This window comes from Narcine bancroftii, chromosome 1 (assembly GCF_036971445.1).
Source record: "Narcine bancroftii isolate sNarBan1 chromosome 1, sNarBan1.hap1, whole genome shotgun sequence".
In the NCBI taxonomy this organism is placed as follows: Eukaryota; Metazoa; Chordata; class Chondrichthyes; order Torpediniformes; family Narcinidae; genus Narcine; species Narcine bancroftii.
This window is the reverse complement of record NC_091469.1, coordinates 195,369,498-195,388,932: the sequence shown is the minus strand read 5'-3', so window position 1 is coordinate 195,388,932 and position 19,435 is coordinate 195,369,498. Positions and strand designations below refer to the sequence as shown.

Below are 19,435 nucleotides of genomic sequence, written 5' to 3'. Positions count from 1 at the left end.
GCTCTGAAAAAATTTCTTTAACTGTCTACTGTAAGGAATTTTTTTAAAAATTTGGATAACTGAGGACTTTGGAGAATCCTGTTTTGGATAATCGAGTTGTACTGGATATTATTTTCATAATTTGTCTGTTGTTAATGATAGAACATTTATGGGAAAGTGCAAAGTGAGTCATGGTGAAAATAAAATACACTTGAATTTATACTTCTGTTGAAGGTCCAGTTCAGTTTCTGGTCATTGGCAATGCTCAGGAAGCTGAGCACTGTCATAGAGGTGTGTTAGAATCTTGTTATAAATGGGCATTTCCTGACTTTTGTATAGCTCGCATTGTGGTAGTGCCCACTATTCGCCCTGATCACCTCTAAACAAAAGATACTTGAGTGGTCGAAAAAGCCCAAGGCAGCCTTTACTCAGACCAAGGCCACCCTTGCGAGCGCCACCCTACTGGCCCACCCCCGACCTGACACCCACACAGCACTTTCTGTGGACGCGTCTGCCATGGCCATCGGGTGCGTCCTAAAGCAAGAGGTCAACGGGAAGTGGCGCATTGTGTGGCGGAGCTGGATCCCCAAATCTCCGACCACCTGAGTTGAAGTACAGTGCATTTGACTGAGAACTCCTGGCCTTGTACCTCGTGATCAGGCACTTCTGCCACTTCCCGGAGGACAGACCGTTCACCGCTTTCACGGACCACAAGTCACTCACTCAGGCCCTCGACGTGGCTAAAGACAGCAACGACATGTTTCCTATATCTCTGAGTTCACCACTGACATCCGACACCGGGCGGATAAGGACAATGTCGTTGTTGACGTGCTTTCCAGACTGACCATTCACAACTTGTCCCCTCGCCTGAACTATGCCCAATTAACTCAGGCCCAGAGGGACGACGAAGAGACACAGGCCGTCCAAACTGCCATCACTGGCCTGCGCCTCGAGGACCTGAAGCTGCCAGGCAGCCACGACACGGTCCTGTATGATGTCTCGACAGGCTCGCCACGACCGATAGTCCCCCCACAGTGGGGGCAGGAAACATTCTGGGTGATCCACAACCTGGTTCACCCCTTAGTCAAGATGACGGTGAGCACGTTTCGTCTGGCACAGGTTAAAGAAACAAGTGGCCCAGATGGCAAGGAACTACATGCATTGCCAAGCATCCAAAGTTCAGCGCCATGTCAGAGCCCCAATAACGCACTTCGACCCGCCGGCCAGGAGGTTTGGCCATATCCACGATGACATAGTGGGCCTCCTGACTCTGGTCGATCGGACGACAAGGTGGCTGGAAGCCATCCCCCTCAAGGACTCTTCTGCCGAGTCCTGTGCCAGAGCACTGCTTGCAAACTGGGTTGCAAATTACCTGCGATGGGTGCTCAGTTCACCTCCGCCTTTTGGGTGCACTTGGTGAACCATTTGAGGATCCAGCTCCGCCACACAATGGCCAATCATCCCCAAGTGAATGGACTAATAGAACGTTTCCATAGACACCTCAAGGCAGCTGAGAGGATCCAACTTGGCAGACGAGCTGCCGTGGGTCCTGCTTGGCATTCGACCGGCTCCGAAGAAAGACCTCCAAGTCCCTATCAGGGGAGGTGAGACCCTGATGCTACTCGTGGACCTCCACAGCAAGCTCGCCTCGTTAACACCCCCATCACCAACCCACCACGGCAAGCACCCGGCGAACATCCCCAAAGAGCTGGACTCAGCAGATTTCGAGTTCGTCCGGCAAAGCCCGCACTCTGCCCCCCTGCCGCACCCATGTGAGGGCCCGTACAAAGTCCCCCAGCAATCAGGAAAACCTTTTACTCTGGACATTAGGGGCAGGGAGGAACTTTTCACAGTCGACTGGCTAAAGCCGATACACATGGACGAGCCAGCCCATGCAGATGGCACAACCCAAATGGAGGGGCCGACCGCCCAAGCGACGGGACGTGTAAGCCGGTTCTGGGGTGGGGGTTTGTGTGGCGGTGCACATCTCTGTGAGTGATCCGGCCCCATTTGTACTGCTGCACTGGCAGGACAGCGCCATCTTCTGCAGCTGCCAAGGCTTGCTCACTGCCTCATGGCTTAGGCCACTGCTCATGCGCCGGGTCACATGATGATGTCACCTCTGCACGGGATGGAACTCCTGTTGGCCTTAAAGGGGCGCGTGCGAAATTCAAATAAACAGTTCCACTGGAAACCCCACCAAGTTTAGTGGTGTTTTCTGTGTGTAGCTACAACATATCCCTACACTGAATTTTACCATGTGTTGTGAATAGATCTGATCACTATCCAATCCGTATGAGAGAAGCTCATTTCAATTCAAAACTTCCCCATAGGAACACTACCACCAAGTTAAGTTTATTTTTCAATTTTAAAAAACAATATCAAGAGTTGGGATAACATGACTTTCAACCATTAAAATATGAATATTCCCCATTTTGTCTATTGATTTAAAACAAATTACCTGCATACTCACAGGCTGGGAGGGGTAAATCTGAACAATAACTTGGCCAATAATCTCAGAATCCTGTTACATTGGGATATTGCTTGACTATTCACTGAATCATCTTTCCTAATTCTGACTTAGATCTGAATCCAAAACTTTGCTAATTTTGCTGCTGTTCTGTCTGAATTGGGTGCCAAGGTTGATGTCAAATGGAACATCCAGATTTAGTCTGAACCTACATTGACAGAACCAAATTTCAGATAATTTCAAAAGCAATTAAGAATTCAGCCAAGAATCAGTCAGACCAAAATAAACTTTCGGCCCAACAGGCAAGAACAATAGATTTCCTTATTTTAAAGGATCTCATCGAAAAAAGATCAGTTTTACAGTAATCTGGAAGTGTTATGATCACCATTAACACCTAAGCTTTTTATTTGGAAATATTTTAATTGCTGAACTTAATTTTTTTTGCTGCTTTGGCATTTGAACCATCTCCAATTTTTATTTTAAATTTAGATATACAGCATGATTGCATACCATTTCGACCCACAAGTCCATGCCGCCCAATTTAAACCCCACTAACCCACACGACCCCCCCCACCCCACCCACCCAGTACATTTTGAATGGTGGAAGGAAACCTGACCTCCTGGATAAAACCCACAGAGTCTATGTAGGATTCAAACCCAGGTCCGGTCACGATCGCTGGTGCTGTAAAGGCATTGCACTAACCACTACGCTAACTGTGCCACCCATTAGTCCAGGATTGCCTTTGAATTACTGCTCCAGTCATGCAACTTCAAAATCTTCAATTAATCCGATCAACCCATGTTTTTGTTTATTTAATGAAAATTTGTAGTAATAAAAAACTATTTAACAAGATATTAGTTCTTCCCAGAACCAATCATAGGTGCAAATACATAATTTTGATTAATGAAACTGTAAAATTATTTCTCATGCTTCTTTATCCCTTTCAATCCTAGGATGAGGAGAATGTCCATCCATCTTACAGCAGAAGCATGCGTTCTAAACGCACCAGAGTTCTTGTATGTGCTCCATCAAATGCAGCCATTGATGATCTAATGAAAAAAATTATTATTGACTTTAAGCAGAGATGCAAAGATGTGAAGAATTGTTTAGGTATACTGTTTTCTCTTTTTTTGTTACTTTTGTAATTCAGTTGTAATTAAGCTAAATTTATCTTTAACATTTTGAAAATTCACTGACTTAATTCTGTTGCTGTGAATGAATGATATTAAAATATTTGTATGTGGCATTTACATTTTTTTAAACTTTATTTATTCGTTCAAAAACAAATAGTACATAACATATACAACAATTAACCATAAACATTATTTTTATATATTTTAAAAAAAAGAAGGCCCCCCCCCTTCAGCCAACTCTCCTAAGGAGAGTGATAAAGAAAGAAAAAATATTAAAGGAAAAATTAAACATACATATTAAGATCTAATCAACATAAATTGAAATGTAAATATTCTGAGTATTACAACCACTTATTAATAAAAAAACTATAATTATCATGCGAAATATGTAATTTTTTCCATTATTAAACAATATTTCATCTCATTGTGCCATCTACTAATATCAATCATATTTGTATCTTTCCATGTACTAGCAATACATTTTTTTGCTACAGATAAAGCTAAATATACAAAAGCAAGTTGAAATTGATCTAGTCCCAAACCTTTCAGAGGTTGCAAACTACCCAATAAAAATACTGTCGGATCTAAAGGTATTTTAATCTTATACAGGTATTCTTAAAAACAATTGAATTTTCTTCCACACTACACACATGACCAAACAGCATGAAAAAAAGTTCCAACAGAATTACCACATCTAGTGGCATTTACATTTTGTAAGACAGTGAATCATGCACCCCACTGAGCATTGCAATGGGAGGTAATCTTTCTCCTCCCTAGTATACATGTTTTCCCCTTTATTGTCTGTTGCTTTGGACAAGGAAACAACGTAAAAATCAATTCTGCACAAGACTAACATTGGATAAGTATTAAATCATATTTCTGGTGAACAGATCCCAACTTTTAAATTATTTGGTCCTGTTTATTTTAAGGCACGGATTTAAACAAGATGTAGTTCTCTGCTAAATCACAGTTAATGATTTGTATAATTGTTGGCGTATAATTCCTTAAAATATTGCTTCCAAATTGTTAATAATTTGATTTTTTTTCCTCTCTCTTCAGGAAACTGTGGAGATGTGAATCTGATAAGACTAGGTGCTGAGAAATCTATCTCATCTGACGTCAGAGGATTCAGTTTGGATCAGCAAGTAAATCGTAGAATCAGTAAGTACTTGCTGCACAATATTTTCAAAAACACGGAAAGTTTTAAAAAAAATCTATTAATGAGGTTAATGTCATGCAGTGGGTGTGATGGGGAAAAGTATCAAATCAAATTAATAAGCAATGAGAAGTTACTTTATGATGGCACTTTAAGGTAATTCACAACACATTTATTTTCTATCCTTCAAATGGGAAAGTTATTATACTCGCGTGTCTTTCTATTAAGTGAGGAGTAAAACACGAAAGTCTGTAGATACCATGATTGAAGTATTAAAAAAAAAACTGATGGAGAAACTTAGCAGATCAAACAATGTACATATATAGCAAAGACAGAGATATATAAACAATGTTTCGGGCTTGAGCTCTTCATCAAGGTATGAACAAAATGTAGGCAGGTGTCTGAACAAAATGGTGGAGGGGAGGAGCACAGACCCACAGGTAATAGATGGTTAGGGAGGGAGGGCACACAAGCAAATGGGGAGGGGTTGGCTCTGTGAATGAAGGGGGAAGGAGGTGAAGAGCTGAAGGAAAGAAGAGGGATGGGAAAGAGAGGGAGAACGGGGAGTAGAGTAGTAGAAACCGGAGAAGTCATTGTTGCTGCCATCTGGTTGGAGAGTGTCCAGATGGAAAATTAGGTGTTACTCCTCCAATTTACAGGTGGTCTTGGTTTGACAGTACACAAAGCCATGGACAGACATGTCAGAGCATGGGAGTGGGTGTAATGGACAGGCAGTGACCACCACCTGATGGCGCTGCTGCACTCCTGTTTCTTCTTTGGCTTGGCTTCGCGGACGAAGATTTATGGAGGGGTAATATCAAGGTGACCCTTGCAGTTGGCCCACCTAAATCACCAGGTGCTGCAGTCCACTCAGCCTGCCCAGACTCAGCGCTAACCTTCACCCAATTGGCCCAGGTCAATCACCTCGGCTGTCCCGTGCTGAGCCCCTGCACTTGGCTTCGAGCCATTGGCCACAGCAGCCTCTTTTTGGCTCCTCATGGCATTCAAGTAGCACCTTTCACACAGGTGAAACCCGAGGTTAGGTAGCAAGAGCTGTGTCCGTACCAGTCAAGGGATAGGGGCACATAGTATCACCTTGATCCTGACTCTTGAATGTGTATGTTCATGTAATTTCTGCCAATCTTCTGTCCGTTCCTCCCTTGTTATCCAAAATGTACATTTACCCCTTGCATACTGTGTGTGTATAGGCTTACCTAGCGTATTGACCCTGTTGTCCTGTTTGCATCCCCGAAATAAATGTGTGCTTTGTACCTCAACTTTGGTCTGGTTCTTAACCTGTGGGACCCACAGAAACCCGAACAACAGTGGGGCACAGAATTGAAATTGTTGGCCACTGGGAGATCCCTTTCACTGATGTGGAGAGAGCAAAGTGATCTCCCAGTCTGTGTCCAGTCTCTCCAATGTGGAGAAGGCCACAACGGGAGCACCAGTTGAAGTAGCTAACTCTCGCAGATGCACATGAAGTGTTACTTCACTTGAAATGACTGTTTGGGATCCCAAATAATGGTGAGGGAGGAGGTGTTAGCTAGCACAATGCTGTTACAGTGCCAGTGACCGGGGTTAGAATTTAAATTTTGTAATTTACGGGTATTAGCTAGATAAAATGAACTTTACAGAATTAAAGACTACAATACTTAATTTTTTTTTCCAAATTGCTTTGTGTACTGTCTTTTGTCTTTTAAATTGTGTATTCTTAATGCAGGTTATGAGTTAGGCATTGGAAGAGTGAGTCTCAGTCAACCAGTAAATTTGCATATCTGCATCCACAATCCCCGTAGATGCCTGATAATGGGGATTTTATTGTAATACCATGGCAAAGCGTGATCTTGCACGAGAATTATTTTGGAAAATATTAACTTCGGACTTTATTTTGAACAGTGTACAGTACATGGCTAACACCATTAAAACATGAGTTTTCCCGTCTATTCTAAGATAATTACATGTGGTTTTATATGCAGAGAAGGGCCAATTTGATGCTGATCAGGTAATTCAGAAGCAAAAGGATTGGTTGGATAGGAAGTTGGATGAACTGGGGAAGCAATGTGCCATCATCAAGAAGGACAGTGAGCAGGTAAATTCTGTACACTTTACTGCTGATCTTGGGGAATAATGGCAATATGATACTGCATGAGAAGCTTATTAAGTGTATAATGTTACAAGTTCAGTGAACCCCATATATCAGCAACAATAGAAATACGCCAAAGCAATGGTTCCTTAAACAAAATTAGTTTAATTCTCTGAGTATAGAACAAAATCAACACTTATCAACACTAAGTTATTTACACAATCCCCTCCACCCCCAACTTAATCTTAATCTAAGCACAAGTGTATGGAATATATTTTCAAGAAATTCCTTTTTACTGGCCACTCTTCCACTGTCCACATTTCCAAGGCTACAGTTTCCAGTAATCTTCAATCCTGTGCACAGAATCAACGGTCATTACATTCAAGCAAACTTCAGTGTTTTTCTTAGAATTACCAGGCAAGAAAGTTGTGGAGGGTTACAGAGAGATGGTCGTTGCTTGTTGGACACCCCAAACAGGAGTGTCTTCCAGAAGAAACGTCTTCTTTCCAGGTTCTTCTCACAGAGTTCTTTTCTTCATCACACCGAGAAGACTAGCCACCCCTCCTGATTTCCACAGAGAGTACACTCAGGCTACCATATCAGAACTCTGCCCAGTCAGCAGGCTCCTCTTCTGTCGAGCCTTTTCTCAGACTTCTTCCTGCTAACTCCTCCTCTCTCATTTTCTGCCCATCCCCTCCTGATGTTCCAGGTACTTGTTTTTTTTATTTATGGCCCCAACTCTCTGCAAATGTTTCCATTTCTGGGGTGTGCTTGCACCTTCTGTTTTCACCTTTTGCAAGGCTGTGTCTGTGAAATGCATGCAACCTAACAGCTAACCCAATTCTAATCCCTTCTATAAGCATAAATCTAATTAATTAATTCCGTCACTGTATTCTGTCAGAAAATACAGATGAGCTTTTTATCCTCTTGGGTAACATGATGTTGAAGAGTTCACTACTCAACAACTGCACTGGTGTGTTACAATTATTTAAAACAAAATCTGAAAATAATTGCTCAAGTGTATAGTAATTACTGGATTAGCAATGTTATTACGATTCTTAGATTAGAAACTGTATTGGCATAAAGAGAGAAAATATTTTCCTTCCATCTTTTTAATGCATCTTATTTTCAAGTTGCTCCCGAGAAGTTGTTGAATTGAGATATGATTCCGTCATCTATTCTACTCTGGCATAGTTATACTGTGGCTCTTAAGTATATGGTTCTTTTCCACTTGGTTACTTTTTTTTCTTTTTTATTATTTTCCTCAGCCCCAAAATTAACATCTATACAGGTCATAAATTCACTATCACTGCATATCAGTTCTGTAACTGGATTTCTTAGCAGTTAAAATCACAACAATTTGTGTTATAATGAGAATGTTTATCTTTTTTCTTTTTTTTTATAAATGAGAATGTTTATCTGAAAGGAGTTGTCACTGTTCAATTTTGCTTCCCAAACTGTCTTTTTCTCTTTAATATACAATTGCCAAAATTATCTAGATTCCTTTTGCATCACATTTGTTTTTAATAAAAATGTACTTCAATTTTGGCATCTTCACTTAAGGAGAGATTTACTTAAATTGAAGATTGATTCCTGGAATGGATGGTTGTGCTTGTACATGTCAGAGTTTTAAAAAAAAAAATGATGATCTTATTAAAACAAATAATATTTTGGCAGTCACTGTTGAGGATTTTTTTTCCTGTGAACAAATCTAGAACCAGGAGATGTAAATAAGGAGTTGCCATTTTTAAGAAGGAGTTTAGCAGAAATTTCTTTTGAGGACTGGAACATTTTGGAATTCTTTGAAATCGGGAACATTGGAGGCTGAATTGTGGAATGGATATATGAGGCCAAGGCAGACAAATGTTTGGATCATTGAGGAACACAGGATTATGGGGAACAAACAGAGAAGTAAAGATAAGGCCAAGATCAGATTGGTTTTAATCCTATTGAATGATTAGCAAATGTGAGGAGCCATGCGGTCGCCTCATATTTCTTGTATAGTCCATTGTGATTGTGAGATCTCAAGGTTAATTTGTACTTCATAATTTTTCTGTTTAAAATGTAATTGCAAATATAGAACTGTAGAAGAAAGGCTGTCAGTATGAATCATATAATAAGTAATTTGAAGATGGGCAAAGTATTGTCACTTCGATGTGATGAAGTTCAAAATCCATTTCATCTAAACCTTTGATTAGTACAATGCAGTTCCAGTCTCTCTGCCTTGTGGCCATAGGCATAGCGATTTCTACTTCAAATCATTAAACATTTGAGAAATCCTTGATGTTTTGCATCTGAGTCGTGTCTCAAGTCTTGAATTAAACACAATTTTAAATATAGCTTTTTCTAACTTAAAAGATTAATTAGAATCAATTGTACCAATTATAATTTGATTAATATTGTATTGACCAAACATAACACAAGTAAAATAATCAAACTGACAAAGGCCCAGTAAAATTGATTCCCTTTATGTTGCTTGTTCTTCAACAGGTACAAAATGGAGTTGGGACAGAATAGAATACACAATGGCTTATTTGGATCTTAAAGGATAGTGAATTAAAGAGGCAAGAGTGTAGGAAGGCAGTCTAGAACTTGGGGATAATGCTAAAACAATCAAATTGGGGCTGGCAAGAAATCTTAGAGAGGAGCATAAAACTCAAGTGTGAAGGTAAAGGACTCATTATTGTCACGAAGTACTACATTTAGAATGTAACCAACATGAAATTCTTTAACTTTTTTCTACCACAAGGCAGACAGAGAGTTGCCACTTTGTCCAATAGGGCAGGGGGAAAGTGTAGATGATAAAGACCATGGTAGGAATTCAAAATATAATCAAGAATTTTAAAATTGGGCTTTCATGCCATATGATAACAATTGGAATGAGTTTATTTTGTCAGCATACCATCACACAATGTTGAAATTCTTTCATTACTATCATTGATGATTTAACACAGGGGTGTCAAACTCAAATTCACGGAGGGCCAAAATTAAAAACTTGGTCTAAGTCGAGGGCCGAACTAAATATTTATTGAAAATTTTCAACAACATCTGCATGTTTTCTCTTCTTTCAACATATGTAATGTTAAACGTTTTCTTATTAAAATAAATGTTTAATAATAGTTTTGGATAAACTCTTTCCAGAAGCATTAACAAATGAGAAATAAAATATTCAATAAATAATATTTCTCTATAGAGGATTTGTCAAATGTTGCTAGTGTGCTGTCGAATAGTAAAATCTGAGGGCTATTGAGAATGTGGGAGAATAACATGATTCCTGAAACAATCAAATGGGTGACTGATTGTGGGCATGAACTCTAGCAGGGTTACTTGCCATGCCCTTTTTCCATTGGTACAGATATCCTTTGATTTACACACTTTTCAAGTTTTATGGCTAATGAGCTTGTATCCAGGTGCAGGACCATTTTTAACCAGGAATATATTTATCACTGTGACATGAAACTATTGGAAGATCGTTTTATCCTGAGATTAAAGTTCATAATACTTACTCAGGCCTGTGTGCGGGAGGGCGGGGTTTGCAGGCGATCGGGTTGGACAACGACAGTGCGGGGGCATCGGCTCTCGCTGCAGGGCGGCATCTCGGCGGATCAGCGGCCCCGTCACCGTGAGTCGCGGATCGGCCTGCGGCAGGGAGGGGGAGTGGGCAACGGTCCTGGCGAGGTCAGGCCTGAGGCCTCCGGTTCCGGGCGCTGGGAAGCGGCCTTGGCTTCCCCTGACACCGGCCAGGCCCCAAAATCAGAGTCCATGGTGAAACCCTGCAACGTAAACAGAGGAGGTGGGGGCGATTAGCAGGCTGACGCCAATGCATTCTGGGATTTGTTGTATTACTGTGCATGCGCTATACCCACCTCTAATACATTTTTTAAATGATCTTGCGGGCCAAATATAATTATATCGCGGGCCAAATTTGGCCCGCGGGCCAGAGTTTGACATGTGTGCTTTAACACTTTATTACAGTCCTTGGGGATGTGTTTTGCTACCATAATTGTTGAGGCAAACTTGTCTCACACTGGATTCTGAATTTCTAATTTGAACAATAGAGTTGAGCTCGTTTCATTTTGTGGAATGGAGAAAGGAATCACTTTAGTTAATCATAAAAATGAATATAAACCATTATAAAAAAGTTGTACAATATTTGTAAGTAATTGGTATTGTTTGAATTTTTATACTGCTTTTATTTAATAATTCTCAAATATAATTTTATCTAAATTTATCTTTCAAAAGTATTGTATCTTTATTCACAAATTAGTTTTACAGTTACCGTAAAGACATTAGCAAAGAGGATATCAAATAATTTTGAAGCAATTTTCCATCCTGCCATTTGTTCTCTAGATTGAACAGATAATTCAAGAGCGAAGAAAATTGGAGAGAGAGAGGGCAGAACTTGGACGCAAATTAAAAGAGGCAAGATCTGACTGGCAACTTTTTTCTCTGTCTTAACCTACACTATCACTATCTACATCTACATTGTTCATTTACTAAGCATTGCCAATGAAGTGAATATTTTTAAATTTCAATAATTGTTATTGCAGTTATTCTGTCATTTTACTAATGTTAATTATTCTGTTACAAACTTTAATTTTCTTTCAAAAATTATTTTATAATTAGCCATTCTGATTATTAATCTCTATTTTTACTTTGTAATAATTAAATTGAGTATCAGGAAAATGTAAGCATAATTTTTAACTTGAACTTTAAAAGATCATCTGCGCTGGTTATTATCATCTTCATATTAACATTATCATCTTAAGAGCTGTTTGGAAAAAATATAAGAGCAAGAAAACCCAGAGTAGATATTGACAAAAAGCAGGGCACCAAATATTTTAGTTTTACTGGTAGATCACTAATATGGAGAATGAATTCCTTAGTGTGTTCTTTCCAGGTTCAAGGTCGAACCCGAGACATTCAGCTAAACATTATTCTGGAATCGCACATCATCTGCTGTACTTTGAGTACCAGTGGCAACGTACTTTTGGAAATGTCATTCCGAAAACTGGGTCATGAGCCATTTAGCTGTGTTATTGTGGATGAGGTGAATAAAAATTAATTTCACAATTATGGCCAATTTGTTAAATGTTTGGGCTTAAAAAATATAGTAAACTTTCTTTGCATTATTTGGAACGCAATCATGTTATCATCACACGAGAATCTATTGTTCATCCTTAAAATATGGTTATCATCTTCCCAGTTGCTCTTGGCAAAATGGAGCTGAGCCACGTTCTTGAACTGCTGGAGTACATGAAGCTCATAAAGTTATGAAATAGGGAGTTATGGCATTTTGACCAAGACCAAATTATGTAAAGGTGATTAAATTTTCCAATTTCAATTTAATACGCAATTTAGTGGGGAGTCTGTATTTGGTGATTCTCTATGGGCTTGATACCCAAGACGATAGACATTGTGGATTGTGAAGAACTGTGTACATGCAAATAAGAAGTTATATAAGAATGAGGCTTGAAATCAACAAGGTTGCTTGGCAAGGGATGATAGTGTGCAGAGGGAATCTTAAGAATTAGGAAAATTAACATCGCTTTTGATTTACATCATTGTTACCTTTATAGTAAAGTTAGTAGCCAAATTTTCTGTTTGCACCCACATCTTTATCCACTTACATTCCACCAACATGAGTTTGCAAAATTCAAGCCAGTGTTTTTTTTTTCCAGTCAGAATGGGGAATAAATGTAGGATTTCCTTTGACAGAGTGCAAGTGCAATTTTAGAAATAAAACACAACTGGATTTATCAGAGTTTGCTTCTATTCTTTTTAAATTCTCCTCCATGGTCCACCTTACCCCACCATAGAACAATATTTCATGTTATTACTGAAGGACACTTGTCTTAATATATCTTAAAATTATCAAGAAGCATATCCCCTTTTTAAAATTTAAAGATAACTGTAAAATATGAGTGATTCTCGGTGTTTGAAAGAGAGCCTGTAGAATGCTTGATGGTCTCCTTTTTCTAAACATCTTTCAGATATTTGGTCATGGCAAGACTGTCTAATCTTTATACTTACAAAATTTCACATTTATTAATCCATCAACCAAATGGTAGTAAGTAACATAGAGAGTTGAGATTTCACATGTAGCAGACAATGGTGATGTAAATATAAAATATCTTGTATTCTCCTACAGTGGAGATGTACCTATTTTTGCAGAACTTGTAGAGCTGACAAATTATTTTTTTCTTGATCTCTCACAAGAGGTACTTGGAATTGCCTAAATTTAAACATCAAGTTCAGAACCATCAGTGTAATAGAATATTGTTGTTAGTTTAAATTGTTCACGAGTTAGAACTAATAATAATGAGCCTAAAGTACCACTGTTCTTTTCAGGCTGGGCAGGCATGCGAAACTGAGATACTGATTCCATTGATGTACCATTGTCCCAAACTAATTCTTGTTGGAGATTCTGAGCAATTGCCACCGACTATTATCTCCATGGTAAGAACCATATTCGAAGAATACCTATGGTTTTTGTGTGCCACCAAGTTTTTGACCAATCTTTTACCATTGGAGTCTTTTTGTATCTGGATCAAAAATTCCTGGTTCCATTTCCTTATCCAACCCATTTGGTTACTAAATTCTTTTCACCTCAATTCCCCTGTTGTCCATGGTCTTCTCCTCTTTCTGGGTACATTGGATGTATTTTGGTTATGCACCATTTACAGTTATAACGCAGAGGCGACCTATGCCAGAACACTGTTTAGATACAAAATGTTGCATCCTCTCATCAAAAGGACCATTCTTGTCATGAAAGTAAGTTATCATACAGAGGTCTTTTTGTTCATTTATTCAACACAGACATTATTATTATCATTGCATCTTAGAACAAAGAACAGTATAGCACCCAGTGTTGTGTTTGTCGACCCATGTAAGCCTTCTCCTCGTTAATCAAACCCTCATCATTATTAGGGCATGCAATATGGTTGTTTTAGATCTTTGCATATTCCTACCACCACTTTTTGAAGTGAGTAAGGGAGGCAGAGTGGTTCTTCAGCCAATTTTGCTAAGCTTCTGACAAGGAGAGTCTGCTCATTGCTATCCCAGAAGCGGCTTCTCCATTTTGATTATTCAAGGTCTGAGGATATTGTCCTGGAAATGTCTTGCTGTGACAGAGCTCAGAGTAGTATACCTTTTTCTAAAGTTTGGGGCCATGCAGTGGACTGGTCCATTGGAGCAAACCAAGTGAAATTAAAACCTTAATTTGGCTTAGAAGAGGAATCTGACATGGGTTTACTTATCAATTTGGTATATTTGGAGATTGCATTGGTAGTACATCCCAACCATAGCACAGGTTTATCAAACCTTGATGAATCCCAGATAATTGCATCTTCATACTTGCCCTGAATTGCATCCATGTAACCCCAAGCATATAGGGCTGAAATTTGCTAGAAAATACTGGCCCATTTGGCGCCATATATCTTTAAAGATCCAATAAAATAGGAATTCACATTAGGAAGGCAAGATTCATAAGCTTGCAGGCCAAACTCCACCAGTGCAACCTAAATTTGTTGTATTTACCCACCATTTAATCACAGAATCTAAATGGGCACCTGATGCAGAATCTGTGAAGGCATTTATTTGAAAAGCAGAAAGAACAAAGAAAAAAATGATTAGAATCAAATTTTGAGTTTCTTGGTTTCAGATTTTTATTTATTAATTTCAAGTACAGTGAAACCTTGTTAGAATGCAATTTGTTAATCCGTGGAATCGCTGATAGCGCGGGTGTCTATGGACCCCAAACTGCTAAGGGGCGGGCTGATGGCAATCAGCAGGCCACCCAAATCCCGGCGCCTGACAGCCCCCCTCCACGCCGCCACGGGATTGATGTTGGGGCAGAGGCAGCCGCCACGGGACGTCGGGGCAGGGGCATCTGTTCTTCAACTCAGCTGTAACGCGGTATGAAATCTTGGACCCCAATTACCGCGTCCTAATGAGGTTTTACTGTATTAGATTTGGAATACCTCTAAACTTGGGAGCATTTGAAAAAATATTGATGCTTTGATGGAAAGCAATTTTGGAGGCTTTGTAATTCCTATACAGTCAGCTTTGTGCCATATTGAGGATGAGGGTGATGACAAAATAAGTAAAGTGAAACTTATCTATACAGTGTGTTTTCAAGCTCAGTAAACTCTGAATGCACATACTATGTGCTGATAAACAAGAAACAGAATATGAATCACTGTCTGGGTGGCAGGCAGTCTGTTGTCTAGTACAACATCTGTAAGGCTTCAGGTGTTCTCAACTTGTATAAAGGGAGGGAACAGAATCTTATTTTCATGTTGGCCAACAACAATATTCTAGATAGATTTATGAATTATGAGGAGGATGCTTCAGGGCAAATCCAAATTGCAAGCCTAATGAAAAACTTTGGCCTTTTCTCTCCATAAATCTCTTGTATTCACCTTAAACCTATGCCCTCTGGTCTTCAGATATCTCTGCTATGGGGGAAAAATTTCTCGCTCTCTATCCTATATATCTCATAATTTTGTATCGCTCTCAGATTCTGCTTCGGCCTCTTCTCCTCCAAGGGAAGAGACCCAGCATATCCAAACTCTCCTCATAACTGAATTGTTCAGGTAACATCCTGGTGAATCTCTTCTGCAACCTCCCCACTGCAGTCATATTGTTCCTATAGTATGATGACCAGAACACCACTCATTATTCTAGCTGTGGCCTAACAAATGTTTAATAATGTTATGCCAAGATCTCCCTTCTCTGCCCATGTAATGATGGATGAATTTCCTCTGCGTCTTCCAGGAAAATTTAGCGCAAAAAAAGTGAACTGTTGAAATTATTTTGATCATTTCATGGGCACTGCTATCTACGTGACAGTAGTGTAGGGCAAGTATATATGCTGCCATTTTACATCCAGGCTTGCTTTTCAGCAAGCTCAACTTTCCACTTGCAAGCTAAGTATGTGCAGGACTGAGACATGCATGACTCCATTGATGCTAAGCAAGTTCCTGGCTGTTGCACAATTAGAATACAGTTGATTTATCGAAATTAGAACTGTTTTTCAATATTACTTTTATTATCCAAAATATTGCTTTATGTCTTTTATTCCTACATTTAAAGTCCTTGACCTTCTCAAATGGGAAGCACAAAAGAATATAACACTTTTTTTGTGTAGAAAGCAAAAGAGTTGAACTATGGCCAATCAATGATGTACCGGCTGCAAAAGTGCCTGCAAAATGAAGTGAATCGAACTAGTTATGGACACAGCCCAGTATTAATGCTGTTGACTCAATACAGGATGCATCCTGACATCTGCTTCTTTCCCTCCAAATACATATATGGAAATATGTTGAAAACAGATAAGTAAGAAAGTATTACTTATTAAGACTCTTGTACATTATTTTTTGGGTTTCTCAAGAATAATCTTTGTGTGTCTGGTGCTCTTACTGTTTACATTCTCAGTTGATACCGTACGTTTGCTAAATGTCAGTTTGAAATGTGTTTGACAAATTCAGTAGCAGTCCAAATGGGAAAAAGTGAGTCTTTGTTCATTGTATTAAATAAATAATAAAATTGATGGTCCCTTATAAATTACTGAAGGCAATTACAGCAGGAAATTGCTCATTTGCCCACAAATGCGTTTCCACAAAATAAAGGTGCCTTTAGTGGTAAGATGATTGATTTTTGTCTTAATTATGTTTGCACCAAACTATCAAAAGTTGCTTTGAGATCAAACTGCAGCAAGCCAAATTCCTCAAGGCTTGTCAATTTAGAATTAATCTTAGGATCAGTTTCCTGATGTTATGGTCTGGTTGAAAATCAATATTTTCAATATTGAACCCTTTTTTCAGGATGTGGAAAAGTATTATTGCAACTAGAATTTTAGTTCATGTTTTCTTTCCCAATTTTCTGTGAAGGTCAGCATGTTGCAAAAATGTTCTTTGTTTCAAAAAAAGTCTATTTAAAATATCATCCCACAACTAAATGCATAATTTTCCATGATGCATAGTCAACTGTCATAATGCAACATTGTTTTTGTACTGTTATATTAATGCAAATAAAGTTCTTTGATGGAGCATTTACTAGATTATAAGTAATCCAAAATAAAATGTGTATACTACGGACAAACTGCTAAAGGAAGTCAGCATATTTAGGCAGGATGTGCAGATGTAGAGGGATAGTCTACATTTTGGGTCAAGACCATGCATCAGGATTGAGAATGTAGAGGAGAAGTCTAGTCTAAATATGAGGGGGGAATAGCAAGGCAAAAGCAGGCAGGTGATAGATGGAACAAATCTGGCTTCTGCCCATCATCCCTGACCCCCTGCCCTCCCAGATGTCTTCAAAGTTAATCTCATCTTTTAATGATAATTTGAAATGTAATTTTATTGCAACATTACAACAGGCACCAGTCCATTGAGGATATCTACAGGAGGCAGTGTCTTAAGAAAGCACCCTCTGTCCTCAAGGTCCTCCACTACCCAGGCCATTCCTTCTTCACTCTGCCTCCATCAGGAAAAAGGTACAGAAGCTTGAAGGCAAGCACTCAGCAACACAAGGCCAGCTTCTTCCCCTCTGCCATAATATTTCTGAATGATCAATGAACCATACCTTACTTTGTTTTTTTTTTATTTTTCTTGCACCATATCTTTTTTTTTGGTCAGGTGGTTTGTATGAATATTTGAACTGTGATGCTGTCAGAAAACAACGAATTTCATGATGTGTTCATGACAATAAATTCTGATTCTAATTACTTTAGTGTACATGTAAGAGACTAATAATATTTCTCATCATTTTTTTTTTACCCGTCTTTTTCCAGAAAAGTAGAGATGGAACGATGTCAGCTGAACTGGCCTTTCCAATCATACATGTTGTTTGATGTGATAGATGGATGTGAACACAAGGAAAAAGAGTACGTTTTGCATCTTTATGTTCCCAATTTTTTAATCACATGCAAGACCGAGTGAGTGCTAGAATTGAGCAGATGGGTAAGAGCAGAAAGCACCTTGTGTCCATCAAGAACAAAATATGTTTTTGTGGACTATCTTCTTAACTGCAATATGTATAAAGTTGTATTTTTTGTAGCTGTAGAGAAGACTTTTCTCATTGGCCAGATGAATAGAAGTGAAGCTAGCAAGCATTATACCATTTGAGCTACTGTAATTCATCAGCTAGAGTGCGTTTGTAGTCCCTTGTCAAACAGAATCAGCTAATGTGGCATATTGGCTTTTAACCCACTGCATTAATTACAAGTAGCTAGTTACTATAAATTTTGGCTCTGTAATATTATTATAAATACTTACTTAATGTAAGTTATCACTTTCAATTCTTCTAGTGGGGAAATTATTTGTTTGTAGCAGGCTACACTGATCTGCAAGCAAACTGGGTCACAGAGTGCAGGCTTGCATGGGGCTGATAATGGTCACAATGTTCCCGTTTGGGGGGTGGGGGGTGGGCTAAAGCATCATGGGGATCGTGCTAATAACCTCTTAGAAGTTCCAGTAAAGTCATTTGATTAGTTCAGCTCACTCACACCTTCCATGTGTTTTTCTTTAATTCGCTGCACAGAGCACCAACCACGTTTCTGTTTATAACTTAAGAAGAAATCTTGTAGAGCAATCCATAAAAGTGCACTCACAAGCAGAGCTTATAATGGCTATTTCTTGTTTTGTCTCATACCTTCTTCTACCTGTTGTTGCAGCTCTTATACCAATCCACAGGAAGTGAAACTGGTGATAGCTTTAATCCATATGATTGCAGAGAAACAAAAAGGATTTTGCCGTAATATTGGAGTGATCACGCCATATAATGCACAGAAGGAGGAGATCATCAAGCAAATTGAGCAAGAATGTAAACGTGCAAGGCTGAACCATGACAAGTATGTGAAGAATTAATACCAGAAACATTCACACTGATGCATTTTATTTTCTTGCTGACATAACACGTGAATATTTTCTGTGCTGTTTATTACAAACTTGTAGTTTTGAGGAAAAAATATCTTTGCTATTTGCATTATAACAATTTGTGAAAGAGAAGTCAAGAGTTTTTCATTGAAATGCCTTCTTGCTGCATTTTCACCTTTCACACTAAAATTGTGCATTGGCACCTGCATTATTATCTTATCTGCCTCTTGACCCTGGCTAATTGTGTAGACCACCAGCCCCTGGCCTGATTGCCAATGTTATTTTTATCCTGCTTGTTAAGGTTTATAAAAATGACAAGATCAGCACTAATGGAACTTGAAGCCAGATTCCTGAATTTTTCCAAAATGCACCTGCGCATTAGACTCTAGTAATTTGAACACGCTCCTGTTAAATGTCTATCGGCATCTACCTTTTGTGTTCAATTTTGATTATGCTTTTCCGATGGTTATGAGCATTCACCTCAGCATAGCTACCTGACTGAAAACAAATATTCTTTCATGTAACACTCAATGAATATACAAATCAAAGTAAAACCTGATCAAATCTTCTAAAATAAAATTTGACTCTCCAGATAGTTCCAGGCTTATCTTTTGAAAGCTGAAAAGCAGTGCCTATAGCTGGTGATTTAAAAGAGCCTATAAAATCTCAGAACTTCCTACTGGTAAAGAAAACGTACATAAATGCTGTTGGGGCTACAGTTAGCTTCCGCT

General features: G+C 38.9%; 1 protein-coding gene across 4 annotated transcripts in view; it reads left to right on the top strand.

The window, feature by feature from the left end:
* setx (senataxin) overlaps positions 1-19,435 on the top strand; it is a 118,443-nt gene that overhangs the window by 92,301 nt on the left and 6,707 nt on the right. The window contains exons 15-23 of one of the 4 annotated variants that reach the window (XM_069887041.1): positions 3,404-3,560; positions 4,643-4,744; positions 6,719-6,831; positions 11,176-11,247; positions 11,726-11,875; positions 13,177-13,284; positions 15,977-16,164; positions 17,621-17,713; positions 18,503-18,679. In XM_069887041.1, coding sequence (XP_069743142.1) covers positions 3,404-3,560; positions 4,643-4,744; positions 6,719-6,831; positions 11,176-11,247; positions 11,726-11,875; positions 13,177-13,284; positions 15,977-16,164; positions 17,621-17,713; positions 18,503-18,679 — 1,160 coding nt within the window. Of the gene's footprint in view, positions 1-3,403; positions 3,561-4,642; positions 4,745-6,718; positions 6,832-8,540; positions 8,730-11,175; positions 11,248-11,725; positions 11,876-12,031; positions 12,142-13,176; positions 13,285-15,976; positions 16,165-17,620; positions 17,714-18,502; positions 18,680-19,435 lie in introns of those variants that run through there. The other 3 variants (XM_069887046.1, XM_069887054.1, XM_069887065.1) reach the window with 3 other exon arrangements.